This window comes from Hypoxylon fragiforme (genome assembly GCF_022984875.1).
Source record: "Hypoxylon fragiforme strain CBS 206.31 chromosome Unknown GGS25scaffold_1, whole genome shotgun sequence".
Taxonomy (NCBI): Eukaryota; Fungi; Ascomycota; class Sordariomycetes; order Xylariales; family Hypoxylaceae; genus Hypoxylon; species Hypoxylon fragiforme.
In genome coordinates, this window is record NW_026054756.1 from 2,445,113 (window position 1) to 2,467,833 (window position 22,721).

Consider the following 22,721-nt stretch of genomic DNA (forward strand, 5'->3'; position numbering starts at 1 on the left):
GGTACCTACCTACCTGAACAAGTAGTCCCCCTTAAAGGGGGTTGGGGGGATAGTATGATTGGGAACCAGAAGTCCCTACACACATGTAGGCCAAGGAGTAGGTAGGTAATATGGATATCGAGAAGATAGAAATAAACACGAATAACTGGATAATTGTCGAATCTCGTACACTGTATCACCTCACGCCAAAGTCTAGACGGTTTCTGTCTCACATGAATATCACCAAGGAATTCACATCATCATTCCCTATTACTTTCTTTCGGGTAGGTGGTGGGTACCTAGGCTAGGTAGGTATTGTACCTAGACAGGCTGCGAAAAGCAACACAGAGTAGCAGCAACAAATGAATCCTAATAGTACATAGGTCGCCACATAGAGCAACATCGAGGTATCATCACATAGAAAAAAAAAAGCGAATTTGTACGGCCATCCGACACAAATATCAGCCGCCCTCTCCCTGCCTCTCCGCTACATTATCTGCAGCTCATGCCCGGAAATCTCCGTAAATCTCAGATGCATCGTCGACTCCTTGTCCTTTTCCCTTATCATCAAAACGCCGATTACCATGCACTTTTATATCGTGTCTGCTTTGCCATGCAGTAAATGCAGTCCTCTCTTTCTTATACCTTGATTTCTCTGTAATACTTGCCTAAGACTGGCGTATATCACGACCGGGGGTATCAGCGCAGAAATGAAAATATAGGTATGTACCACGGGAAAAAGCCCAGGCTGTAGGGAGGAACCTCAAATTTTAGGACCACCCCATATCGACATCCATGTCTACCTCCACCGTCTCGATACTTTGTTTCTTCGGCCGGCCTCGAGGTCTTGGCTTTGAATTGGACCGCGCTCGTTTCTTTCGACCACCCGGGCCACCTCCTGCTTTTCTCTTGCGACCGCGGGAATCAGTCTCCGCCGTTTCCTCTTCCTCGGCATCTGGACTGGTTGGATCTCCTTCAAAATCAAGCTCTTCATCCTCATCCGGCACCTTGACTTCACTATCAACATTCAAAAGTTCTACAAAAGATCGGCACTGCTGGATCATATGCTCTGAGGTGTCCATCGTAGACATGATTCGCGAAATGTCATCCCAGAGTTTATCCCCGCTAATCCCTGGACCCTTGACTGGGGGCTTGGCAAGATCTTTTGAAGCACCCTTGCCTTTGTTGCTTTCACGCCGGCTGCTGAGCCCATACAATCGCCGTAGGTACGTGCGCACTTCCCATAGAGCAAGAAGAATGTTTGAGCCGGCTGCTAGTTGACGAAGCCGCTGAGGGTCCACAGTAGGTTGCGTCGGGGCTACAGGTTGTTCTTCACCCATGGGTTGTTGGGGGTTGAGAATCTGATCCATGCGTACTTGGAAAATTTCAAACTCGATACTTTGGGCGACGCTGGATCCTGTTGCGGTCACAAGTTTCTCCATGGCAATAATCGTAGCCTGTAGCTCACCAGTAGTTACATACTCAAAGAATGCAACATTTTCGATTATAAAGCGAGCAAACTCGATATGGGAAGATGATCCATCATCTACGTCGAGCTTGGCAGGATCAAAGTCAATTTGTCCGACAAGTTTCTCGAGGAATCTAACGCGGTTCTTAGATTTGCTAATCTTCAGCACTTCGGTCAGAAGATAGAGCTTTGATGTTAATGGATTCTCCGTTGCGCCTCGTGGGTCTTTGATGACATCTCGTTGATACTGAAAAGCTGACTGTATGGCCTTTGCATATTCTCTTTCGAGCACACTCTCATATTTCTCATGGAGCGCCCTGTGTTCGTGATATGCGAGCTCTGAAATTTTGGGGACCGGGCAAGTCTCAAGCGTGATGAGGGTTACCCCAGTCTCCTTCGGATGTACTAGTCCTTGTCGGTTGATACTCGCCAACACCTCCATGGCCAGAAACGCGTAGTCATCATAGGTTGTGAGAGCAATGCGAGTGATGTCTTTGAGGAACCGCTGAGTAGTGGCGCTGGCTACGTCGTCAAAACTAGTGCTGCCCATAACCTTAAGGTCCTTCTTAACGGAATCCTTGTTGGTAATTGCTGACGAGGCTGCTTGTTCGGATCGCTTTTCCTCTGCCAAAAGGAATTCTCTGAACGATCGAAGGATCATCGACTCTAAAACCGGAACGCGTTCATCAAAGGCTTGTTGGAATGTCGTGTACACATTAGCAGACACGTAATTTCTCGGGTTCGATTGGCAAATAAGCCCAATGGCGTCCAAAGCCGGTCGTCTCACATCTACAGGATGGGATGGGCTTGCAAAGGGAGCGAGAACGTCAATGATGAGTTTCGATATAGAGCCCTTCCACTTTGGCAAGTATGGTTCGGATTTGAAGCGATCTTCATGGCTGTCTAGTTTGCAATGCTTGCCAATCATTCCAACGATGAGTGAATATCTGTCAAATTGCCTAACCTTCGTTCGGTCCAGTAAACCCTTGCCGCTCATCGATTGGATCCCCTTGAGGCATGATAAAACGAGACGTGCGAGAGGCTCAGATGTCTGAAGGAGTTCGCTGATGATCCAGACGCAGGCCACCACATCGTCGAGAAGCGCTCTCGTAACTTTCGAAGTTGCAGGCATGAGTGCCTTGCGAATATCAGAAAGAAATTTCGAATGTACGCTAGACACTCGTGGCAGCACTCGACGATAGATGACAACTACAGCCCTTGAAACCGCCAGATCCTCACTCGTGCTGACACTGGCAATGTGAGGCTCAAGTTGTCGAATTTGTTCGAAGGTGAATAATTTAGGGTCAGCCTTTGCCAATATCATGAGAACTTGGAATGCATCTCGGCTAGAGGGTACAGACGGGTCATCAGACTCAGGACTATCGATGAGGTCGACCAAGTTTGCAACAAGCCTTGTGCAGACTCGCGCATTAGCCTCGGCGAGTTTTGAATCTGGCGAAAGTATCGTCTGGAAGACCTTGTCAAGCACGAGGGCCGTATTACCCTGCTTAACAGTTTGGACCATAAGGGTGACGTGGTCTGTGATGGATTGTTTGAAGGCGACCGAATCATCCTCTTTATAGAAAGGAGAGATCCAGACTTCTTCTATCATCTGCCTCGCAAGTTCTCGTACACCTTCATCCGGATCCTGAGTGCGGTGCAGTAAACCATGTGCGATCGTGCTGCGAATCAGTTTGCTGTCATTGCCTAAGTAGATATCTTTAGCCAGTTTCATCGCTCTCTTTCGTACACCTACGCCGGTATCGATGAATCTCTGGATGACTGTTGGGGTCATTGTCTCCTCTAGTTTAGGGCGCATGCTCATGCATTTTCCGATGAGGCCCAAGGCCGAATCACGCACTTGTGGCGAGGAGTCATTAGAACATCGGAGAATAAGCTGGATGAATGCACTGTCGCCATCGAGAATGGCTGGATCTGTGTCAAGCACGAGATTAATACTCTTGAGACTACGGCTTCGCACAGTTGCTTGGTCTGTCGTCATAGATCCCATGAGTATGTTTAAGATTTTCTTAAATGACGCGCAGAAATTTGATCGGAGTAATATGATGGAGTAGGAGAGCTTTGCGTGGTTGGGAACCACTGACTTGAAGCTATACTCTCGGGAGAGCCACTTCGGATCCTCAATCATATTACGGAGACGGAAAGCGACCCTCCCAAATTCAGAAAAACGATCTTCTAGATCTTCACAGGCATCAGACTCGTACCCAAGGCCAACCTGGGAGCCCCAATCTGTAATTAGATAGGATATAGCACCTTTCAGGTAAGGGTCGTCACCCAAGCGATCCTGGAGATATTCTAGTACAACGCGATACGGCCCTAGCCAACTGACTGTCTTCTCTGTTGACATATTGCCCTCGAGAACATTGAGAGTGATATCAGCTAGCCATCGACCGAGTTCATCCGCGTCACTTCCCTCAAAATTGGTAGCTGTTTTCCGAACGTGTGAGCGCAGCTTCGATATAGCCGCGGCCATAACACCGAGGAGTTCCAATGCCATGTTCCTGGCCGGCGCTGCATTTTTGTCGCCACTAGCCTGTTGGACCATAATGAGCATTGTAAGTTGAAGTAGCAGCTCCGCTGCAGGCCAATCTGGGGAGTCTAAGCACGTGGTAAAATCCTCAATGAACAAATCAAGTAGGTTTCGATACGGCGTATCCCCAGTCTTTGTAGATCTTAATGCCCGCTTAACTATGAAGTTGATAACATAATTAGCGTTGCGGTAAGCATCGCCGGCAAGCATTTTGGCAAGAGTCTGGAGCTCCTGGATGGCCGTTGAGTGGTGAACTGCGGCGTGTTCTTCGGTTCGGATAGTATAAGGATTTTCTGCCTTCCCATTCATAGCTTCAGCAGAAGTGACGATATCCTTAGTGCCACTTTCATCATCCTCTTCCAAGTTCCGTATCATCCGACCTCGAAGTTTCTCCTTTCGATCATCTGCCTTTCCAGCACTTGACTGGATCAGCCGCATAATCAATGCGGAAACCGGTTGAATACTTTTCCCTTCCGATAGCTTGAACTGCCTGGCACTTTGCTTACCAATTGGCAATTTTTCGAGTGAGGTTAGGATTTCATTGAAGATGCCTTCTCGCTGGGGAGGATTCATCAAGAAAATTTGTGACAGAACATTCATGGCGACAAGACGAAGAGCATCGAACTTTTGGACACCGACCACCGAGTCTTTCTCGGTGTGCGCATTCTCGACAAAGATGAGACGTGATGCCACAAACTCTAATGTATGCACGACGGTCTCGGAAAGGTCAATACTGACTATCAAATCCGACATCAGAGTAAATACTTTCTGGCAGGTGGTGAATAGAGTACTGAGGGCCTTCTTGTGCATCGTAAGTAGGCGAAATAAGTTGCCTGTAGGTCCGGTACTTCGCAACTCGGCAGTTGGGATAATAATGTCCTCTATGACATTTCGGAAGAGAGTCAAACCTAGCTGGATCAAGTCTTCAGAATATAGTTGCCTTTCCTCTCGGCCTCCACACATGATGCGAAGTGATGTGCGGGTAGCTTTAAGGCCCACCTCAATATCAGGAAGCTGCTGAAGCCAAAAGCCGACCTCGGTTTCACCCCACGACTCATCTAACTTGAAGTCAAGCGCATCTGCCTGTCTTAAAGAGCCCTCGCTGAGTGTTTGAATTCGAAGAAGATCGTCTAAAGGCGCTTGGCGGAAACATCCAAGACTGATAGCTCTATTGATTTGCCTTTGCGCTTTGTCATGTGCGGCTATTGTCAAAGTCGCTCCCTGTTCATTCGTTAATGTAACTAAATGGGAACCACTACCACGCTCATTTGACACTTGGTCCTCGGCAAGGAATATCTCTTGAAAACATCTGCGTAGGTCCGCAAAAGCCACATCGGAGAGCTCGCGCTGGTTGAGCACCCCACCAAGGGGCTCGTCAAACTCATCATATATAGCCTGTTTCCTCTTGGCAGATAAATGTGTTGGAGTATCGGGTGAGTCGGGCACTACAGCAAACTCATCTCTATTGAAGCTCACTGCAGGCAGCTCAACCCTAATAATGGCCTGTTTAGGAGTGGCTGATGAGGTGGTAGGTTGGTTCTGCTGTGCTGGATGGGATGGTGGCCTGGAAGCTTGAGGTACCTTCTCTGTATGCATTGGCAGTGGTGTTTCGGGTGGCACACTAGTTGCCAATGAAGGAGACCGTTGCGGGACTTGTGATGCCGAGACAGGTGGTGGCTTTGGTGTTACCATTAGGTCTGCAAGCGAAACAGTCTGAGATTGAACTTGTGCTGCTGGGGATGGTAGTATAGCAGGTGTATTCATAAGTGCATTCATAGGTGCATTCATAGGTGCATTCATAGGCGTATTTATAGGCGTATTTATAGGTGCATTCATAGGTGGTGCTGCATCCAGTTCTTTGCGTGTTGGCAAGTGTACCTCAATCCGAGATTTGTTCTGCATGACGGCCTGTACATTTGTTGTGGCAGGATTGTGCTTAACAACTTTAGATAGCTCCTGTCTGCGCGCCTTAGGCGATAACTTCTTAGCACCACCTGGTGACATATTATGACCGTTTAAAGCTTCGGGAGAAGACTTGAAAAATATGGCCGTATTGTCATAGACCATCCGCGCAAACGGTGATATGCCATCTGCAAGATTCTTGAACGGCTTATTGAGTGGGGGGCTATTTCTCGGGGCTGTCTTAAATTCACTATCATGAATTTTGTCAGTGGAAGCTGCACGTAGCCGAGAAAGTCTCATTGCTATCTCCTCACAGTAGAGAGTGGTAGGTCATGGTGATAGTGGTGGTGGTCAAGGTGAAGGTGAAGATGAAATGAGGTGAGGTGAGGTACTCACAAGGGTGTTTTATCAGCTCTGAGAAGATGCTGAACAAACTCAAGACTACCCTCAACACGTCTAGAGTGATTTGGGTTATCTGCCTCCTTATTCAGGGCATCGAAGTCTTCTCGAGAGACAAGACTAGCGAGCGAAGGCGCAAGAGGTCCCGAGCCGATGGTAGGATTGCTGATGATATCTTTTTGAGTTTTAAAGGTTCCGGTTAGGTTCAAGTCAAAAAGCCACGGGAAGAAAATGGAGAAAATGGAGACATGACTCTAAATGACTGTTTGTCGGAAGGAGAGAGCATGGTAACTGCTACTGCTACTAGGTAGGTGCCTACTACTAATAGTGCGACAGTATGTACCTAGTAGATAATAACAATACAGAGGAAAGAGGAAAGAGCGAACAAGATGTTCAACTTACCTGGTTCAAAAGGAAAGACCGATGTGAATGGAGTATACGGCAATGCCTCGTTCAAAGTGAAGGGCTTTGAATTGTTCTGTTGCTGTTGATGCATGCCAGGATCAGGTCGAAGGTAGGCTTGCTGCTCGAAGTGCGGCGCGACACCATTCTGGTTGCTAGACGATGGGTTTGCCATGGTGTCGGTGATTAAGATACCGCGAACTGATGTCGTAATTCCAGATACTGTTGTAGATATCCTACTCCTACTCCTACTCCTACTCTTACTGAAATAGCCTGGTATTCGCCGTGATTACGTGACCTTGGGGTCCCGCAGTATCAAAAGCGTTGAAGATGAATTCAACTTTTACTATGCCACCTCATCGCATTCACCTTTCCCGGAAAGAACGAGGCGCGAGCGCGAATCGTGCCATGCGTACTTGATGTTATGAATTATGAAGTGGGCAGCGGATCTTGGTTGCGATCTCGATGGGTAGGTCGGAAAGGTTTTTGTGAAGGGATGTCGTGACGTGAAAGGATCGTGAAGAGGTCGTGAAGAGTTGTGAGAAACTGTGAGAACTCGAGCTTTGGTTAGGTATTGGATGAGAAGTTGAGAACAGCCTGACAGCTAGCCTTGCGCGACTCGGAAGCTTTAGGTAATGTGATTGACCATTACATACCTAGGTAGATTACATATGTAGATTACATAGAAGAGGTCCACGGTTCAACTGCATGTGGACTGGCAGTAATACCTTAGTACTAGGTAGGTACCTAGACATTATTTCGAACTTACCCAAAACCGGAGACCCGCCTCGCCTTCAAATGTTCAAGTTTTACCTACATGCATTATGCACTTTATGTACATATTGATGTTTCCACACCCCTGCATTCCAAAAATCGATCCACAACATTTACATTAAGTAACATAACTAGGTTAGTTAGTTTAACTTAGTTACCTAGGATAGCGCATGCAAATCTTTATCGATTGTATGGTAATGCACTTTCAACCTTAAAATAGTAGTCTTGGCATTGAAGCCACTTTTCAACCTTTTTATTCTTCGAGGTTACTGAACAGAAAAAAAAAAAAAAGAAAGAAAAAGGACAAAAGCCAGAAGCCAGAAGACAGAAGACAGAAGACATAACTTTGAATGACCTCGTAATTTACCCACAAGAGCTCAAATGGCAGCCATTGGCTCGTTAGTCTTTTGTACCGACTGCGGAAACCTTCTCCCAGTATCGAAGGGCAATGTCAAAAACATCCTGCACTGCGAGTGTTGCGGCGCTGAGAATAAAGGTTCGTGGTGATTTTTCTCTTGATGTTTTCAACATCGGCGAACAATTGTTGATTAACAGTGATTTCTGGCAGACACAGCATCGAAAATGACCGTCACCCACAGCAAACCTTCCGATTTCCCCTCACTTCTCCGACAAAAACTTTCTATTGTACAATCGGTTGAGCGACACCAAATGCAGACAGAGGCTCTTACAAATGAAACATGCGAGAAGTGTGGACGCACCGAGGTCAGATACTCGGCAGTGCAGTTGCGTGGCGCCGATGAAGGCAGTACTATCTTCTACACTTGCGATTGTGGTCACAAGTATGTTCTTCTCCCCGTCTTAAATATATGGACGCGACTAACCCAGAAATCTCTGAATAGATGGAACACCAACAATTGAAATCTTTCAAATAGACCTTGTCTTGTAATCCTCTTAATACTGGCCATGAACCCAAAAGCAAATCATGTGAACCGTAACATGCGCGATCTTTATTTTTTGGTATCCTCACAGCCGACCCAGACATAACGCCGACCCCATGTATCACTTACTATCTATACTACTACTTTTGGTGCTTCCGGGATGAGCGCGTATTCGGCTTGGCTCGATTGCTCGTAGTCAGCCATGTCTAGTGCAACGATAACACTCTCGCGCACCACCTTCTCCTTGTCGTGGAGGAACTTCTTCAATATCTCCTCGACACCTTCCTCGTCGCCGAGACTACCGAGTGCTTCTGCTGCTTCATGTCGAACCATACTGGCCTCTTCGAGGTCACTTAATGCGGAGGTAAGGGCTGGGATCGAGGCCGGATGGGAAAGTTGGCCAAATACAAAGGCAATTTCGTGACGGAAAAGTGCTGATGGATCTGCGAACCCCTTGGCCAGGGCATGAACGGCCGGAACTGCTGTGGGAAGGTCTGGGGGCGATGCAAGATCACGGAGTGCAAACATAGCACGGTATCTAAGGAATAAGGGCTCCTTCGTGTTCATGAGGGCCTTTTCCAAGTCCTCAACCGTTTGCTGAGCATCAGACATTGGAGGAGCCGGGTCGACGGATGCGAAATCACTATTTTCTCGTAGTTAGGACGTACAAAATCTGACGTGAATACTTGATCAAGCGATAAATAAATATGCTTACCTTTGACGTAGTTTCTCTGCCTTTCGCTGTTCTGAGTTCTCCCACTTGATTCTGTCTATGGCGATTTCACAGGTCTCTGTTATGACAGACTCTTCTCCCTCGCGATCACGAAACTTTCGCAAAATTTCCAAGTTTCCAACATGGCCTAAAGCTCCTAGGGCCTCGGCTGCTTCATGTCGACACATAGAATCTTCATGTAAATCTGCTAGGACTTTCTCAAGGTAAGGAACGGCTGCCAAGTTTGCTGATTGGCCAAGGCAGTAAGCCAACTCATGCTTGAGTAAAGCAGATGGAGACTTGAAGGCGGCAGCAATAGCGTCAATAGCTGCAAGGGCTTGATCACCTGTTTCGTGCCGTGCTAGATGCTTGAGGGAAAAGAGGGCACGGAATCTGATGGGTAGTGGGGTAGCTTCGGAGTAGAGACAATCGCGAAGACTTGCAATCGTCGCTGAAGTGTCTGTATTGGACGCCATGATAAAAGACGGGTAAGTAAAGATGTAGAATGTCAAGATCTTTATTGGCTTCAAAATCGGCACAATTTAGATTTCCGTATCGTAGAATATGAAAAAAGACCGATCATGGTAGCAAAATTTTGGGTATTTAATTATTCTAAGTTTAGGTTATCGAGTAGCGCGGCATCAAGCACCCCTCCATCCAGTTCTACATGGAAATCCTTGCGAAAATTCTCCCAAGATGCAGCCCCACTATGTAGCTTCATGTACATTGTAACCTAACCTACAGTATTACTACCGACATAGTCTACCGTACATAGGCTGGATACTATTCGTGTGTTATGTAGGTAGTAATATATACTATAATAATTTTTTACCGGTCAGTCATTTGTCCAATTGTCTAACAGGCATAGGCCATTCTAGGTAATGGTTTCCTGGTGTAATGGCTAGCACTGCGGATTCTGACAACTCAAATCAGAATTTCAAATTAATTTCCGCCAATCTGGGTTCGATTCCCAGGGAGACCTAAAGAATGACAGTTTTTTTGGCTTTCTTCTTTTCTTTTTTTTTTCTTTTTCCTTCTTCGTCCTATCCTATCACGATTGCTTTGCCTTTAAGTACGCTGATTATGTAATACTATGATACCCTATGGTCCCTACCTTATGTAGGGTAGGTAGTAGGTACAGTACATTCCATTTCAGTGCCAACCTTAATCCCCACAAAGTCGTCGTATGTAAACAGCGTGACTTGCTCTTTCCGAGGTCGTGAGCAACGTGATTTATTATTTATTATCTCATGTTTCATATGTATCTGACTCAACATACTACAACTACTATCATCTACTGTCTTTTCTCTCACTTATAAAGTATCTTACCAAGTATCACATTCAAAGCATTGCAGGTTTCACTTAATTCTCCTCAAAAACATGCAGCATGGCTTTACATTCTGCAAGTATGGCCAGTAAACTTATCTGTGTGTATATTCACAATACCCAACCAAATCGAAATGTTGTAAACCTAAATACTCACTGTTTACTCAGTTGCACCGGCCGGCCAGGAGGCCCATGGACAGGCGGGCCAGTTTACCAAGGGTGTATTGACTCGATCAGATCTTGACCAGACTTCACCTATACGCCAATTCCATAATTGGTTCGCTACAGCTCAACAGTCAAGCCTCATACCGCATCCAGAGACATGCTGCCTTTCCACTGCATCGCTCCCCTCAGGCCGTGTATCCTCCCGTATAGTCTACCTGAAGGAGTTAGATGCTGAAGGTTTTGTCATATACAGCAATTTTGGAACGAGCAAGAAGGCCATGGACCTTGCCACTAACTCATGGGCTAGTCTGACCTTCTGGTGGGAAAATCTCGAACGACAAGTGAGGGTTGAAGGCCAAGCAACTAGGCTGACCCGTGAAGAGAGTCAGAAGTACTTTGATACGAGAGTCCGTGGTAGCCGGATCGGTGCTTGGTCAAGTCGCCAGAGTCAGGTCCTGTCCCCGACAAAAGGGGACGCTGATAGGGACGGAGATGACGATGGGCGAAAGCAGCTCGATAAGTGGGTAGAGGAGACTGAGAAACGTTTCGACGGGGTAGAAAATATTCCAGTTCCAGACTTCTGGGGCGGCTTAAGAATAGTACCCGAATCCGTCGAATTCTGGCAAGGTCGGCAAAATCGACTACACGATCGCTTTGTATACGAGAAGAAAAATACCACGGAAAATGTACAAGAATGGTCTCTCGAGAGGCTTAGCCCATAGGCTCTGGTTTCCCGCACCCACATACGCACCCACATACACACACAGCTTGCCATCAGGGCTCAACGTAGGTCACTAGTGTACATAATCTTCAAGATCATTTAATCCTTGCTGAGATTCATCAACTATACAACTATATCGCTAATAATCAAATTTGATTATTACTCATCATAATACCTACCTACCTAGGTAGACAAATTCATACCTCATGATTAAGCCAACGACGTACGTACCTAAAACTTCTTTGATATCTTCCCTGATCCATAAGTGAGTCAGACTAATGACTAAATCCATCGTATCCTAGGCCTCTTTATACTGAAGCCCTGGAATACTAAAGTTTCCAAGCCCCTCCTTGAGGCGCAAGTCGCAGACGGGATAGAATACTACCTACGTAACCAATCCCAACCCTGGGACCCTCGCCCTGCCCTTTCATTATTAGCATTACTACGCCATAGTGTCATTGTCTCTCTCGTAACCACATGCACCACCTATCTAGGTTAGATATCTACGATGCCTCGAAGTCGACCGTTGATGATAATAGGAGGTTAATTACAGAAATGCATTCCAGCCTATTGAGACACATTATGCCATTTCTGAGACAGTTCACGGAAGCAGCTAATAGACTTACCTCTTAAGGGCCACTTTCAAGGGCCGGGGACTTATCTACCTAAGTTCACTGTCCGCATCATAATACATATCAGCTCAGTAAGTAGCTATATCTCAGATATACCGCGGAATAACTTTGTACCTGCTCACCTCCTCTCCATATGCCGCTGCATATACAAGGGGTTTCCAGAGATACCGTGTTCCTTCCAGTGAAGATTTATAACGAGTGTTACCTACCTAGGGTATATATCGACCCAGGTAGCCCTGCACCTAGCGTGGGTGCGTCAAACCACAATGATATTGTACCTGCAGCCACGAGATTACAAGCCAGAACTAAAATAAGACGGAAAATGTCTCCTTACCCAGCCTGCGCTTGTAGACGAGGGGTTCCCCTCTTCACATTTTACAATGTAGATGGGAGTTGGTTTCGTTTTCTAACTAAATTCTTGCCGCCACCATCATCTTGGCTTCAACTTGTTCCAGGACTTGATCTCAAGGCCATCCTCTGTTCGTAGGCCTACTGCAGATCGTTGATGCATCTAGTCCAAATCATGCCTTCGGCTGCATCCGTGGGCTTGCAAGCACACCGAGTGAGCCGTCCTTGTGTGGTATTAGGGACGGGCACTAAATTCTCGGACACCCAGTGTCATTTTACCCCCGTAATAGTTTCTTTTGGGAACTCATATGTAGTGGAAACGAAGGGGACCCAGTGGCGGTTGCAGAAGTTGAGTCGGCTTGAAAGGTTTTGAGGGAGTTGTTACTACCTAACCTTGAAAATTGGCGAATTACTTCAGTTTGCATTTATATCCAACCAGAAGGCATCTCACAACAAGTTTGCCGACCCGTTAAAGTTCTTCGATCCTTGAGGTCATCCTAGAATATAGGAATAGCCCGAATCCATATCGAGCAGTTTCTGGGCTTGTTGACCGCCACTGACTTTACTTACAATCGTCAGTAGCAAGCACATATTCGGACTCACTTTTTCAAACCATTGGTTCAGTGGCAAGGTGGTCAAATAGCCCAACCAAAATCTTCTCTAATGATATTGCGGGCCTCAAGGGGCTTCATTCAAAGACATAATCCTATATATTTTTAACAGCCCTCCACCTTTTCTTATCCAACCTCTCATATTAGTTTGCGGGTGTCGGAATCGCAGGCACCTTCCGCAACTGCTTCTAATTATATGTTTTTTTTAAAAAAAATATATATTATTAAAGGGAGAACATACATCACTACATACATTCTTGGGTACATGACTAACATGATATCACGAGGAAACGCGCATCTTACTAGAATCCGAGATAACCAAAGGAGGTCTCGTGCCCGGCGCAAAGAATATGTAGAGGAGCTTGAGAAGCAACTAGCACATTGCCACCGCCAGAGCATTGAAAGCACGTAAGAGATCCAGAATATCGCTCAAAAGGTTGCAGAGGAGAACAAGAACCTGAAGGCACTTCTGACTGGTATAGGACTGAACAACGAAACAATTACATATATCCTTCGGAACGTTGGCCTAATTCCTGCCGGGGGTGTGAACCCAGATCTGTTGGAAGGAGGTGAGGATATGGGTCAAACTCTGGAGCTCCTTCTGGCACCTCAAAGGCCATTGTCCCCGGCGTTTGGGACTGGCGTAAGCTCGGCCCCTATACTATGCAACGCCATCCATAGCTGCATCTACTCCCCTCCCTTAGCAGACAATCAAGTGAAAGAAGATATAACTATCAACAAAATTTACAGCACGGGACTCCTACATGACATATCATTGACGGGACCGAGTGCCCAACAGCCCGTCACTCAAGATTATGTTCATTGCTCATTGCTTAATCCAGGTAAACCCCAACATCGTACACCGGACCTTAGTTGGCATATCTCTAACATGCCCGGACTCAGGTATTCAAGCCGTCCCATACAACACAGACTTGAATACACAAGAAATCCCAAACCTGCCGCAACGACGTGCGGAGGATTCATTGGCAAATTTATATTCGAGTTTGGCATACACTCCAAAACGAATTGGCTACTCTATCCTAATAGAGAACATGACCTTGCCGCTGCTCTATCAAGGGCCTGAACAGGCTGGGCACGCTTATATAGAGCCCTATAGCAACGGCATCAAGATGTACGGCAAACCCAGTATCATGGGATTCCCTTCAAACAAAGGCTGTGACCAAAGCTGCGGGATTCTTTCCTGACTGGTCTGCTGTGAGAAGTTGGGAAGTATAAAGTGACACAACTGGCTCTTATAAAACTTCAAAGACGATGTACTAGATTCCAGTACAAGTGCTTGTACACTCTCGTTGTAGCCTATTCCTCAAATTGATACAGTGCATTCCAAGCTTGGTCCTACCACCACCAACCGCATTTGGCAGACCACCCATTAGAAAGTCCACCTAGGTACCTTACCTATGGCCCTTTGTCTTGTTGTTTACTAGGCCATTTTGCTGCAACCGACAATAATGCGAACGCAAATATCGTTGTTAGCTTCAGTCGCTGCTTTCGGTATAAGACGAACATAGTCTTAGTTATTCAAAGCCACGTAGAAAGTCTTTGTCCAAGTTCTTGGTATTTACACGATGAATAATTGGCACCGTCAATTGACTTGGTTGCTTCTGGAAATTTTTTTCAAAAGAAAAGGAGAAAAAATGAGACCTCAATTATCTATTGTTTAGTCGTAAAAGCGTATTACCTTTCGGTACATTGCTCCTCAACCAATCGTTGTTTCGTTCTGTTACCTAGACGTTGACGACTTTATAAATTGCATAGCATCACGATCACACATATAAGCAGGAAGAGAATCAATATATTTGAGCCAGTTGAAGACTGAAACAGCTCCGGGATAATAACTTGCGGACTAACCATAGCAGCTCTTGTCGTTGTTATTGCTTGGGCTTGGCTACGGCCCTTTTCAGTATCTCAGCATAGCTATCTTAAAAGGGGGGGGGCAACTTAGGGGCCTACCTTCCCATAGCATCGTACAAGATGATAGGATACGAGCTACTCCAGGGGAATCTTGGAAACTTGAAGTCTAATCACAAGATAGAACAGGAATACCCCATTCCCAAATCTAAGGTGAGCGTTCCCGGCCAAGGCTCGTAGCCTAGCCTACATACTACCTACTACCTACCTACCTAAGCACTTTTAAGCTAACTGATGAAGGCTGGTGTCCGTGGTAAAGCCCGATCTACAACCAGCAGCAGAACACACGGCAGATCCAGATCGGAATATCCTATTGCCGCAACTGGGAGGACACATAAAGACGGTCGTCGACCTAGAGTAGGGATCTTCATACAGCCACCAGGTTCTACCGAACCCTATAGAACTCATCTTCGAGTCAATTTAAGATTCCTGAAGGTCATCGAGCAGGCCAACAAATACTATGCAACTTTGTCAGAAATCGACGGGTCGCGGGGACAGGTTGATAAAGCCAATAAGTTTCTGAGGAAAGCTTTGAGAGCAATCGACTTAGGGGATAAATTCGATTCAGTCGCACCCAAAGGTGACTTTGTACATAAAACGCAAAGGTACATGGCACCCGCGTTCCTTTGGCAAGGCCACAGCGCGGCTGAAACGACTGGTATATCGGCCGAAGGCTTTATATTCCAAGGTGAGGTCATAACCCAGGGAAGTAACCATTTCGGAGTGGCCTTGGGGGGACATTTCCGTTTCGATAACAGAGAACCTAAGGTAGGTGCTTCCGTGCCAAATACCATGACGCCAAAAGGCGGACAGAAGCCGTACGGTGGCATGCGAGGTGGTGCTGACCCAGCGCCAAAACGCGCCTCGCTCGAGGCCCTGAAGGATGGTTATAACATCCATTGGACAACCCCGGCAGATGAATGGGCACGGCTTATAGAGGACGCGCAACTGCGAATCCATGATCTACCAGACAATATAGACGATCTTGAACCGAAACAACCTCTAATGTATCCTTCAAACGATATGGGCGAAGACCTACGTTCCAAACACGTTCACGACTTCCGACAAGTTCTAAATGAACTCCAGCCGATTGTGGAAGAAATTAAGGGAGCAAGGACTACTCGTGTGAGACTTGTAGAAATTTTGAAAGATGTCTCGTCACGAATCGACACCGCTAGAATCGACTCGCAATTGTTTATAACGAGCTTCATAAGAAAGGAAATATATGCCAAAGCCCGGTTTAATATTGGAACCAGACAGAACGGGAACGAGGAATTCCGAGGCGCGCTAGAAACAGTCTTTGAGTGGCGGGCGCTATATATCCTTCGACTCTGGGTCCTCAACAGGTTGCTTCGGAGGACAAACGAGCCAGAGTACAACATCACCAACCTGTTGCAAGCAGAAATCAGCTATCGGTTTATGCTGAGAGCTCATGAGAAAGCGTGGAGCGAGTACGACCTATTCAGATTCTACCACTGGATCAACAGTAGAGAAGCTGGAGCAGTTGTACAGGCTCGAGTCGGTCTCCGAAGAGAGCTGGATAGGTATTGGAAAGAAGAGATTTCAGGAATACGAGAAGCAAATAGGCCACAGGGGAAGGTCCCCAAGGCACCACCGACGACCCAAAAGACTCCCGAACCAACAGAAGCTGAGCTCCCGGATCCTCCAAACCCGGTTCTTAAACGCGAACGTTCAAAGAATGAGTATAAGCCTGTGGATGCTGTGATGGTTTCCATCGAGACCCTCCAGAATCTGGTCAATGCGTACCGGGACTCGCTCGGCCCACTCATCGCCGAGACCGCGAGTCTAGTGCCAAGAACCACGGCCGCCATACGCCACACCATCAACATCGCGGCGAGGAACCATGTCATCTTCCAGCTGGAGAATATTATCGAGAACCTCAATGCTAATCAAGGCAAGGTCGGGGGCTGGATGTCGAACATCATAAACAATATCCCCTCCTTGGATGGCCTCTTGCCTCCGGGTTACGAGAATCTAATGTTCCCACCAGCGCCGCCGCAGAATGACGTTATCGAGCATCCTAGTCCTGTGCCCGGCGACCACACTGATTCGGACCCCCCTGAACCCCCCGTGGGTGATGGTAACAGCGACAATAGAACAGGTAAGGGCAATACAGATGATGGTAATACAGGCGATGACAACACAGGCGATGATCCAGGGGGAGACCTCAACTTGAATGAGCTCATTGATCGAGACGGTTTTCAGAGGTGGTATGACTCTCAACCTTCACCTACCCAACGGCTCGGTTACGAAGACCTCGAGGAAAGGTGGAATCAAATAATAGATAGGAGAGTTGCCCAAATGACTGGCAAGAGCTCCGGGCCAACACTGCCTCCTATACCAAACCCACTGCCTTCTGCACTAGACCTTATCATACCGGAGAATTATGTGCCAAGACGAAAAGAACGTGTATTTGAAGGCGATTTTGGGGCAGGGGTTCAGAGTTGGGCCTGGGCGGATATACTATATGCGATGACTTGGAAAGAATTCTATGACAACCTACCCGATGATGAGAAAGGGGACTTAGCTGGGTCAATAGAGAGTTACAGCCGACTCATTGAAGCTGCAAAAAGGGTCCGCGGCAACACAATTTGGTTTCAACCTGGAGCTCAACCTCAACCTGGAGCTCAATCTCAGCCTCGACCTCAAATTCAGCCTCGACCTCAACCTCCAACAACGCCTACAGCAGGCAACAGCAAAACAGGAGCAAACTTACCTCGCGGATGGAGTGTTCGTGATGTCTTAAAAAGGTCGTTTGATGACTACTACAACGAGTTACCGGCCAGGGCTAAGCGGTCCGTAGAACGCTCCCGTAGGGATTGGAAGCGTGTCAGAAGAAACGCGCAAGATGTCGTAGGAGGGGCACCTCGGCCTTCGACTCGGCCTTCAACTGTGTCTCCACCTCGGCCTTCAGTTCGGCCTCCACCTCGGCCTTCAACTCTGCCTCCACCTCGGCCTTCGACTCGGCGTCGAACTATACCTCAACCTTCGCCTTCAACTCGGCCTCCAGCTCCGCCTTCAGTTCGGCCTCGACCTTCGCCTTCGACTCGGCGTCTAACTATACCTCCACCTTCGCGTTCAACTCGGCCTTCATCACGTCTGTCTTCTGACCCCAAACTAAACACCAATACCCCCACCCCATCAACCCATTCCAGAGGGGCCGCAACAACTCCCACCCAGATCAGAACAGACGGAAGTAAGGGCTCCAAGTCAACCGGTAACCCGCCCGGAGTCCCCACGACTCAAAAAACAAGTAAGTAAACCCCCCCCTTCCCGAACCGAGCCTGCCTGCCCCGACCCCCAACCCCCTACCCCCGGGCTCATACTCCACCACCACCAGCCCCTACTCCAGCACCCTTGATTAAATTTCTATCAACCCCAGGCTCCAACCCCCCTGTGCCCGGACCCACTTCGTCCCCAGCACCCCAGCCCACGCCCACGCCCGCGCCCGTGCTCCCCATCCCCGACACCACCACCCCCACCAGCACCAGGCAGAACCAACCGCGGCTCGACCTCGTCCCCGCCCCGGGGCACCAGCCCACGGTCCCCTCGCCGCTGCAGCAGAACCAGGTGCCCTCCGCCGCCTCGTCGTCGTCATCGTCGGAGGACGAGGGCTTCCTCTCGCAGGACGACGACGGCCGCTTCGACTGGAGCGCCGTGCGGGAGGAGAAGCGGCCCATCGAAGGCTTCGACGGGTGGCCCGACATGAAGCAGCTGATCCACCGCAGCCACGAGGCGTACCTGGCCTGGGTCGTCGACGACAGCATCGCGAAGGAGACAGTCAAGAACGAGGAGCGGAGGCGCAAGGAGCTCTCGGCCCAGCGATGAGATAGGATAGGATGGCGGAGGTAAAACCTATATATATATATATATAAGAGAATTGGGTTTGAAATACTTTTTTTTTTTTTTTTAACCTTTTCCTCTTATCACACACACATACGCACGCGTACATAGAGAAGAAGAAAAGGGGGGAGGGGAAGGGACTCAGCAGCTAACTCTTTTCTCTCCTTACAACACAGGTCAGGGACCTCAGAACAATGAATGAGAAGTTGGATGTATTCTACAGATTGGGAGGATTCTATATGACCTTGGATGAGTTAAGGTGGATCGTCGCTGGGGGATTTTAACAGAACGAAAAAGAAAAAGAGTAAAAAAAAAAAGAAAAGGGGGGGGATTGCGATGATAGTTGAGAGAAGGGAGAACTTGGGATTTTCAGCATGTATTTTTGTTTCATGTTTTTTTGGGGGGAGGGGGAGACAGCAGAAAGGGGGGGGGTTTAGGAGAGATTGTCGCTCGCGCAGTATTTCCTCTTCCCTTTCCTTTTTTTTTTTTTTTTTTTGCTTTTTTTTTTTTTGCTTTTTTCCCCTTACCCCTTTTCCTTGGGGTGTGTTTCTTTCTTTTGTTAGTGTTAGATCAATACAGCTTCTTGCGTTTTAAAGCTTCGCTCCATATTCCCTTGTGACAATTATCACTCTTCATTCTCATCCAGCATCGTAAATTTAGACACAAACCTACCTTATCCTTAGATTTTCTTTTTTTTAATTGACACTTTCGTTTCACTATACTCATCTGGAAGACATCTGTATTTGACTATGTCTTTGGACCTATCTGTGTGAATCGTAGCCGTAAAAGGGAAGACGTACCTAATCATGCATGGGCAATGAGGAATTCGAAAACATGATCCATTAACTCTTTCGTTCTGTCTTTCTTTCTTTCCTTTACTTCCGGAACTCCAACTGGTATCATAATGATAAGGGTCAACCTTGAGCCTTGAGAGTTCTAAAAGATCGAACTCATATTATACAATGTCACACTCCATGCTAACCTAGCCGATTTGCCTCTCCCATCATAGGAAATAGTCCGCCACCGGTTTCTTCGCGGGCATACCACGAGAATCTTGCGGGGCGGCCTGGAATACGCGATATCTTCTGGCTGGGCCACTCTTGAGCCTCTTCTCACTCTCCATCATAACCCCTTCAACACCGCCATCACTTCGGCCTACATCGCCGTTGCTGCGTGCAAAGAAACTCTCTCCCGTCGGATCCTCGGATAGTTCTAACACGGCTGCCACGTTGCCGCATCGATAACAGTAATTGGGTGCCGACCAGACAGTGACGATACTCGCATCGAACATTTCCTTAAAACCTTCCATGACAAGTTGGTGGGCGCGCGCAATAAGCGAAAGGTCGTTTTTGTGGTTAAAAACCTTGACAATATCCGCGCCGAAAAGGAATCCTGCACCACGAGGCGATAGACCCCACCCATCAATCTCGTCTGGATCGGACCAAAGAAGATCGCACATGGCGCCCTCATGAGGAACCTCCTGCTTACGATCTAATAGGCGTATCTTATCCACCGTGTCGATGAGTGGAGACAAACCGCCGTGCACACATAGCACAGCGCCTGTCGGATTGCCAATAGTTCCTCCACTGGAACCTGATGCGCCACTGCCGGGAGGACCAGTTCTAGGTTGGATCCCATTGGGACTTCTTCGTTCGCGGTCGGCGCTGTTACGTCTCATGAAACGCGACATTATATCTCCATCCGCATTGCAAACTTCTATCTCAATGTCTTGCTCGGTGTATTCCTCACTCGGGGTCATATCATTCGGTGGTGAGAGGGTATTGGATGCATTGAGGACTATGGCTCCAAGGGCGAGGTAGTCAAAAACATCGCAACAGTATCGCCAAACGTTGGCGCTGCCATATTTTCGCAAACACTCGTCGTAGAAGCCGTAGACCGTTGTGATCTGGCGGGACTCGTGATTTCCCCGAATAAGGGTCATGCGGTCGGGATAACGAACTTTGAGGCAGAGTAGGAGGAGAAAGGATTCTAGCGAGTAAAAACCGCGATCGACGAAGTCGCCTACATAGATAAAAGTTAGTGGGCTAGGAGCTCTACTTGTAAAATAGATATGTACTTGGAATATATATTACCCATGAAGAGATAGTTGGTATCCGGCGGATCGCCTCCAACGCGAAACAATTCCATCAGATCATGAAATTGTCCGTGAATGTCACCACATATCTGCGCATCTGTCAGGGAGGAAGCTCTCTATATCCATTTCGGAATCGGGAACAGGATCGGGGACATACCGTTACTGGAGCTGTGACTGTGACGACATTGCCTTCTTCTATCAAGAGCTCTCTAGCTTTGTGGCAGAGCTCCCTCACCTGCGGCTCGGGTATCGGACGACATGCTCGAAGCTGAGCGATTGCCCTGTGAATAGCAAGTTAACAAAGACGTCACGCGGCATTCTAAATGCACGGAACACATACTTATCAAGGTCGCTCATATCTGTGGTTGCTGGAGCTACGTATGCTACCTATGTGTGTTCAAAAGTGGTTGGTGATCCTAGGCTAGGATCTGGAGATTTGAGACTTGTCGTCGAGGCAAACCAAGGACCAAGCCTGGGATTGATTTTGGGTCCCGAATCGTCACTTTCATAACATATCTTCCTTTGGGATTGAGAGCCCCTAAGTGAATATAATAATGTTGACTTATGGTGGTTTGTTGGTAAATGTAAAGAGAGTCAATGTAAAAGGTTCGTCGCGTGCGATATGTCGAGATTATTGGCCTCCCAAAATTAGATGGACCGGGGAGTAACTAACTATAATGTGCTGTAGTGGTGTAAAGTAGGCACAGGCAGTTAACTGAGCGCGACATTGAACGGGTCTACTAGTAACTAGTACCACAATAACTTATTAATAACACTAAAAATTCTGAAGTCATTTTAAGTGGAACCCCTGTTAGTGGTCTGCACTGTTGACTGCACCATGCAGCTTCTCCCTTAACCCCCGGGTATGGCGACTAAAGAACTTGGTCCAAGCGTTTAGTTAGTTTGGTTGGTTGGTTGGTTGGTTGGTTGGTTGGTTTGGTTATGAGGTCAAATGTTTAATCTGATCTTGGATCCTTTCACCTGGCAAATCCTCGGCCGATAACTTTCAATGTTCGCCGCAAAATCAGCAAATCATGTCAATTGGATTTGGGGTTTCATGGAGAAGAAAAGAAAAAAGATGAACAGAAGAAACTAACTACAGGGTAGTAGTCAAGTTAACATTAACACTTAAAAGATAATAAATCATACGTTGAATGTCCATATCTATCTACTTATACCTTATACATACATACATACTTGCATCTTGTCGACCTCTTAACGCCATGCCACCAGGACGCAGAAGTAATACACCATAACACACCTACCTACATACCTACCTAACCACTGTAGGTTACTACTTTTTCTCCTCCTCCTCCTCTTCACTAGGACGGGGCCCATCGCTTAGACACGACTGCCATTCCAATGCCGAATTAACACCTCCTCCAACACAGCCATTCCCAAACCCACCTGGGAATTAACCATCAACACCAACAACACACACCATGCCGCCGCACCTGCACCCCAGGTCGCGCATGACATCCTCCCTCTTCGCCACCACCGTCGCCGCCAGCTTCTTCGTCGTCGCCCTCCCGCACATCCTGCCGTGTCCCGCGCCCCGCGTCACCTACGCCGACTCAGCGACCGGCCCCGACGGCACGCGGCGGCGGAGGCGGCGGAAGCCCGAAGAACAAGCCGCCGTCGTCCACGACGGCATCGTCCAGTTCGAGAGCACCACCGAGGACTTTGACAGGGTCGCTGCCCAGACCGGGAGAACCAGCCCCGCCGATGCCGCCGCTGCCGCTACCAGAGCGAGGAAGGAGAGAGAGTGTCCTGTACCTAAGCCGGGTGGTGTGATTGGCGAGCTGATGGGCTTCAAGAAGTCGGAGACGACGGATGGCGTGAACAGCGAGCCGAGAGACAAGACATAAGCCAACATCATTGACGGCGCATTAGATTGAGGTGGTCTCTATGGACATTGGAAATCGATGCCTAAATCAACCCACC

General features: G+C 47.7%; 7 protein-coding genes and 1 non-coding gene across 8 annotated transcripts; 5 read left to right on the forward strand and 3 right to left on the reverse strand.

Moving 5' to 3' along the window:
* Positions 1-219: 219 nt before the first annotated feature.
* Positions 220-7,380, reverse strand: GGS25DRAFT_470563 (ARM repeat-containing protein). Its single transcript, XM_049259257.1, is given in 4 exon segments — positions 220-5,815; positions 5,828-6,150; positions 6,297-6,474; positions 6,702-7,380. The coding sequence occupies 4 exon segments, from the start codon at positions 6,874-6,876 to the stop codon at positions 750-752; spliced, it is 5,742 nt and encodes a 1,913-aa protein (XP_049121496.1). The 5' UTR covers positions 6,877-7,380; the 3' UTR covers positions 220-749.
* Positions 7,381-7,674: 294 nt separating this feature from the next.
* GGS25DRAFT_36926 (uncharacterized protein) lies at positions 7,675-8,539 on the forward strand. The gene is made up of 3 exons (XM_049258171.1): positions 7,675-7,971; positions 8,044-8,275; positions 8,336-8,539. The coding sequence occupies exons 1-3, from the start codon at positions 7,857-7,859 to the stop codon at positions 8,352-8,354; spliced, it is 366 nt and encodes a 121-aa protein (XP_049121497.1). The 5' UTR covers positions 7,675-7,856; the 3' UTR covers positions 8,355-8,539.
* On the reverse strand, positions 8,507-9,562 carry GGS25DRAFT_517014 (deoxyhypusine hydroxylase; the record flags this gene model as incomplete). Its single annotated transcript, XM_049263312.1, has 2 exons — positions 8,507-9,017; positions 9,090-9,562. 2 exons carry the CDS (start codon positions 9,560-9,562, stop codon positions 8,507-8,509), a joined length of 984 nt encoding a protein of 327 aa, XP_049121498.1.
* Positions 9,563-9,969: 407 nt separating this feature from the next.
* Positions 9,970-10,068, forward strand: GGS25DRAFT_t1. Its single transcript has one exon. It is a non-coding gene; the product is annotated as a tRNA-Gln (tRNA).
* GGS25DRAFT_470569 (pyridoxamine 5'-phosphate oxidase) lies at positions 10,046-12,032 on the forward strand. The gene is made up of 3 exons (XM_049259258.1): positions 10,046-10,513; positions 10,581-11,521; positions 11,601-12,032. Exons 1-2 carry the CDS (start codon positions 10,474-10,476, stop codon positions 11,297-11,299), a joined length of 759 nt encoding a protein of 252 aa, XP_049121499.1. The 5' UTR covers positions 10,046-10,473; the 3' UTR covers positions 11,300-11,521; positions 11,601-12,032.
* Positions 12,033-15,049: 3,017 nt separating this feature from the next.
* Positions 15,050-18,109, forward strand: GGS25DRAFT_470574 (uncharacterized protein; the record flags this gene model as incomplete). The annotated part of the gene is made up of 2 exons (XM_049259259.1): positions 15,050-17,459; positions 17,556-18,109. 2 exons carry the CDS (start codon positions 15,053-15,055, stop codon positions 18,098-18,100), a joined length of 2,952 nt encoding a protein of 983 aa, XP_049121500.1. The 3' UTR covers positions 18,101-18,109.
* A 1,137-nt stretch (positions 18,110-19,246) lies between these two features.
* On the reverse strand, positions 19,247-21,714 carry GGS25DRAFT_470578 (serine/threonine protein phosphatase). Its single transcript, XM_049259260.1, has 4 exons — positions 21,118-21,714; positions 20,935-21,058; positions 20,776-20,866; positions 19,247-20,704 (listed from the first exon to the last, which is right to left on the reverse strand). Exons 1-4 carry the CDS (start codon positions 21,132-21,134, stop codon positions 19,686-19,688), a joined length of 1,251 nt encoding a protein of 416 aa, XP_049121501.1. The 5' UTR covers positions 21,135-21,714; the 3' UTR covers positions 19,247-19,685.
* Positions 21,715-22,219: 505 nt separating this feature from the next.
* Positions 22,220-22,645, forward strand: GGS25DRAFT_517018 (uncharacterized protein; the record flags this gene model as incomplete). Its single annotated transcript, XM_049263313.1, has 1 exon — positions 22,220-22,645. One exon carries the CDS (start codon positions 22,220-22,222, stop codon positions 22,643-22,645), a length of 426 nt encoding a protein of 141 aa, XP_049121502.1.
* Positions 22,646-22,721: the final 76 nt, after the last annotated feature.

Bases quoted from the DNA above. Each gene is read 5' to 3' on its own strand.
- GGS25DRAFT_470563 (XM_049259257.1), bottom strand. From the start codon at position 6,876: ATGGCAAACCCATCGTCTAGCAACCAGAATGGTGTCGCGCCGCACTTC. The intron at 6,475-6,701 runs GTAAGTTGAACA...AAACTCAAAAAG, and splicing joins GGTCTTTCCTTTTGAACCAG to ATATCATCAGCAATCCTACC. The intron at 6,151-6,296 runs GTGAGTACCTCA...AATTCATGATAG, and splicing joins AGAGCTGATAAAACACCCTT to TGAATTTAAGACAGCCCCGA.
- GGS25DRAFT_36926 (XM_049258171.1), top strand. From the start codon at position 7,857: ATGGCAGCCATTGGCTCGTTAGTCTTTTGTACCGACTGCGGAAACCTT. The intron at 7,972-8,043 runs GTTCGTGGTGAT...GATTTCTGGCAG, and splicing joins TTGCGGCGCTGAGAATAAAG to ACACAGCATCGAAAATGACC.
- GGS25DRAFT_470569 (XM_049259258.1), top strand. From the start codon at position 10,474: ATGGCTTTACATTCTGCAAGTATGGCCAGTAAACTTATCT. The intron at 10,514-10,580 runs GTGTGTATATTC...CTGTTTACTCAG, and splicing joins TATGGCCAGTAAACTTATCT to TTGCACCGGCCGGCCAGGAG.
- GGS25DRAFT_470578 (XM_049259260.1), bottom strand. The intron at 20,867-20,934 runs GTATGTCCCCGA...ACAGATGCGCAG, and splicing joins CAGTCACAGCTCCAGTAACG to ATATGTGGTGACATTCACGG. The intron at 20,705-20,775 runs GTAATATATATT...TTATCTATGTAG, and splicing joins TACCAACTATCTCTTCATGG to GCGACTTCGTCGATCGCGGT.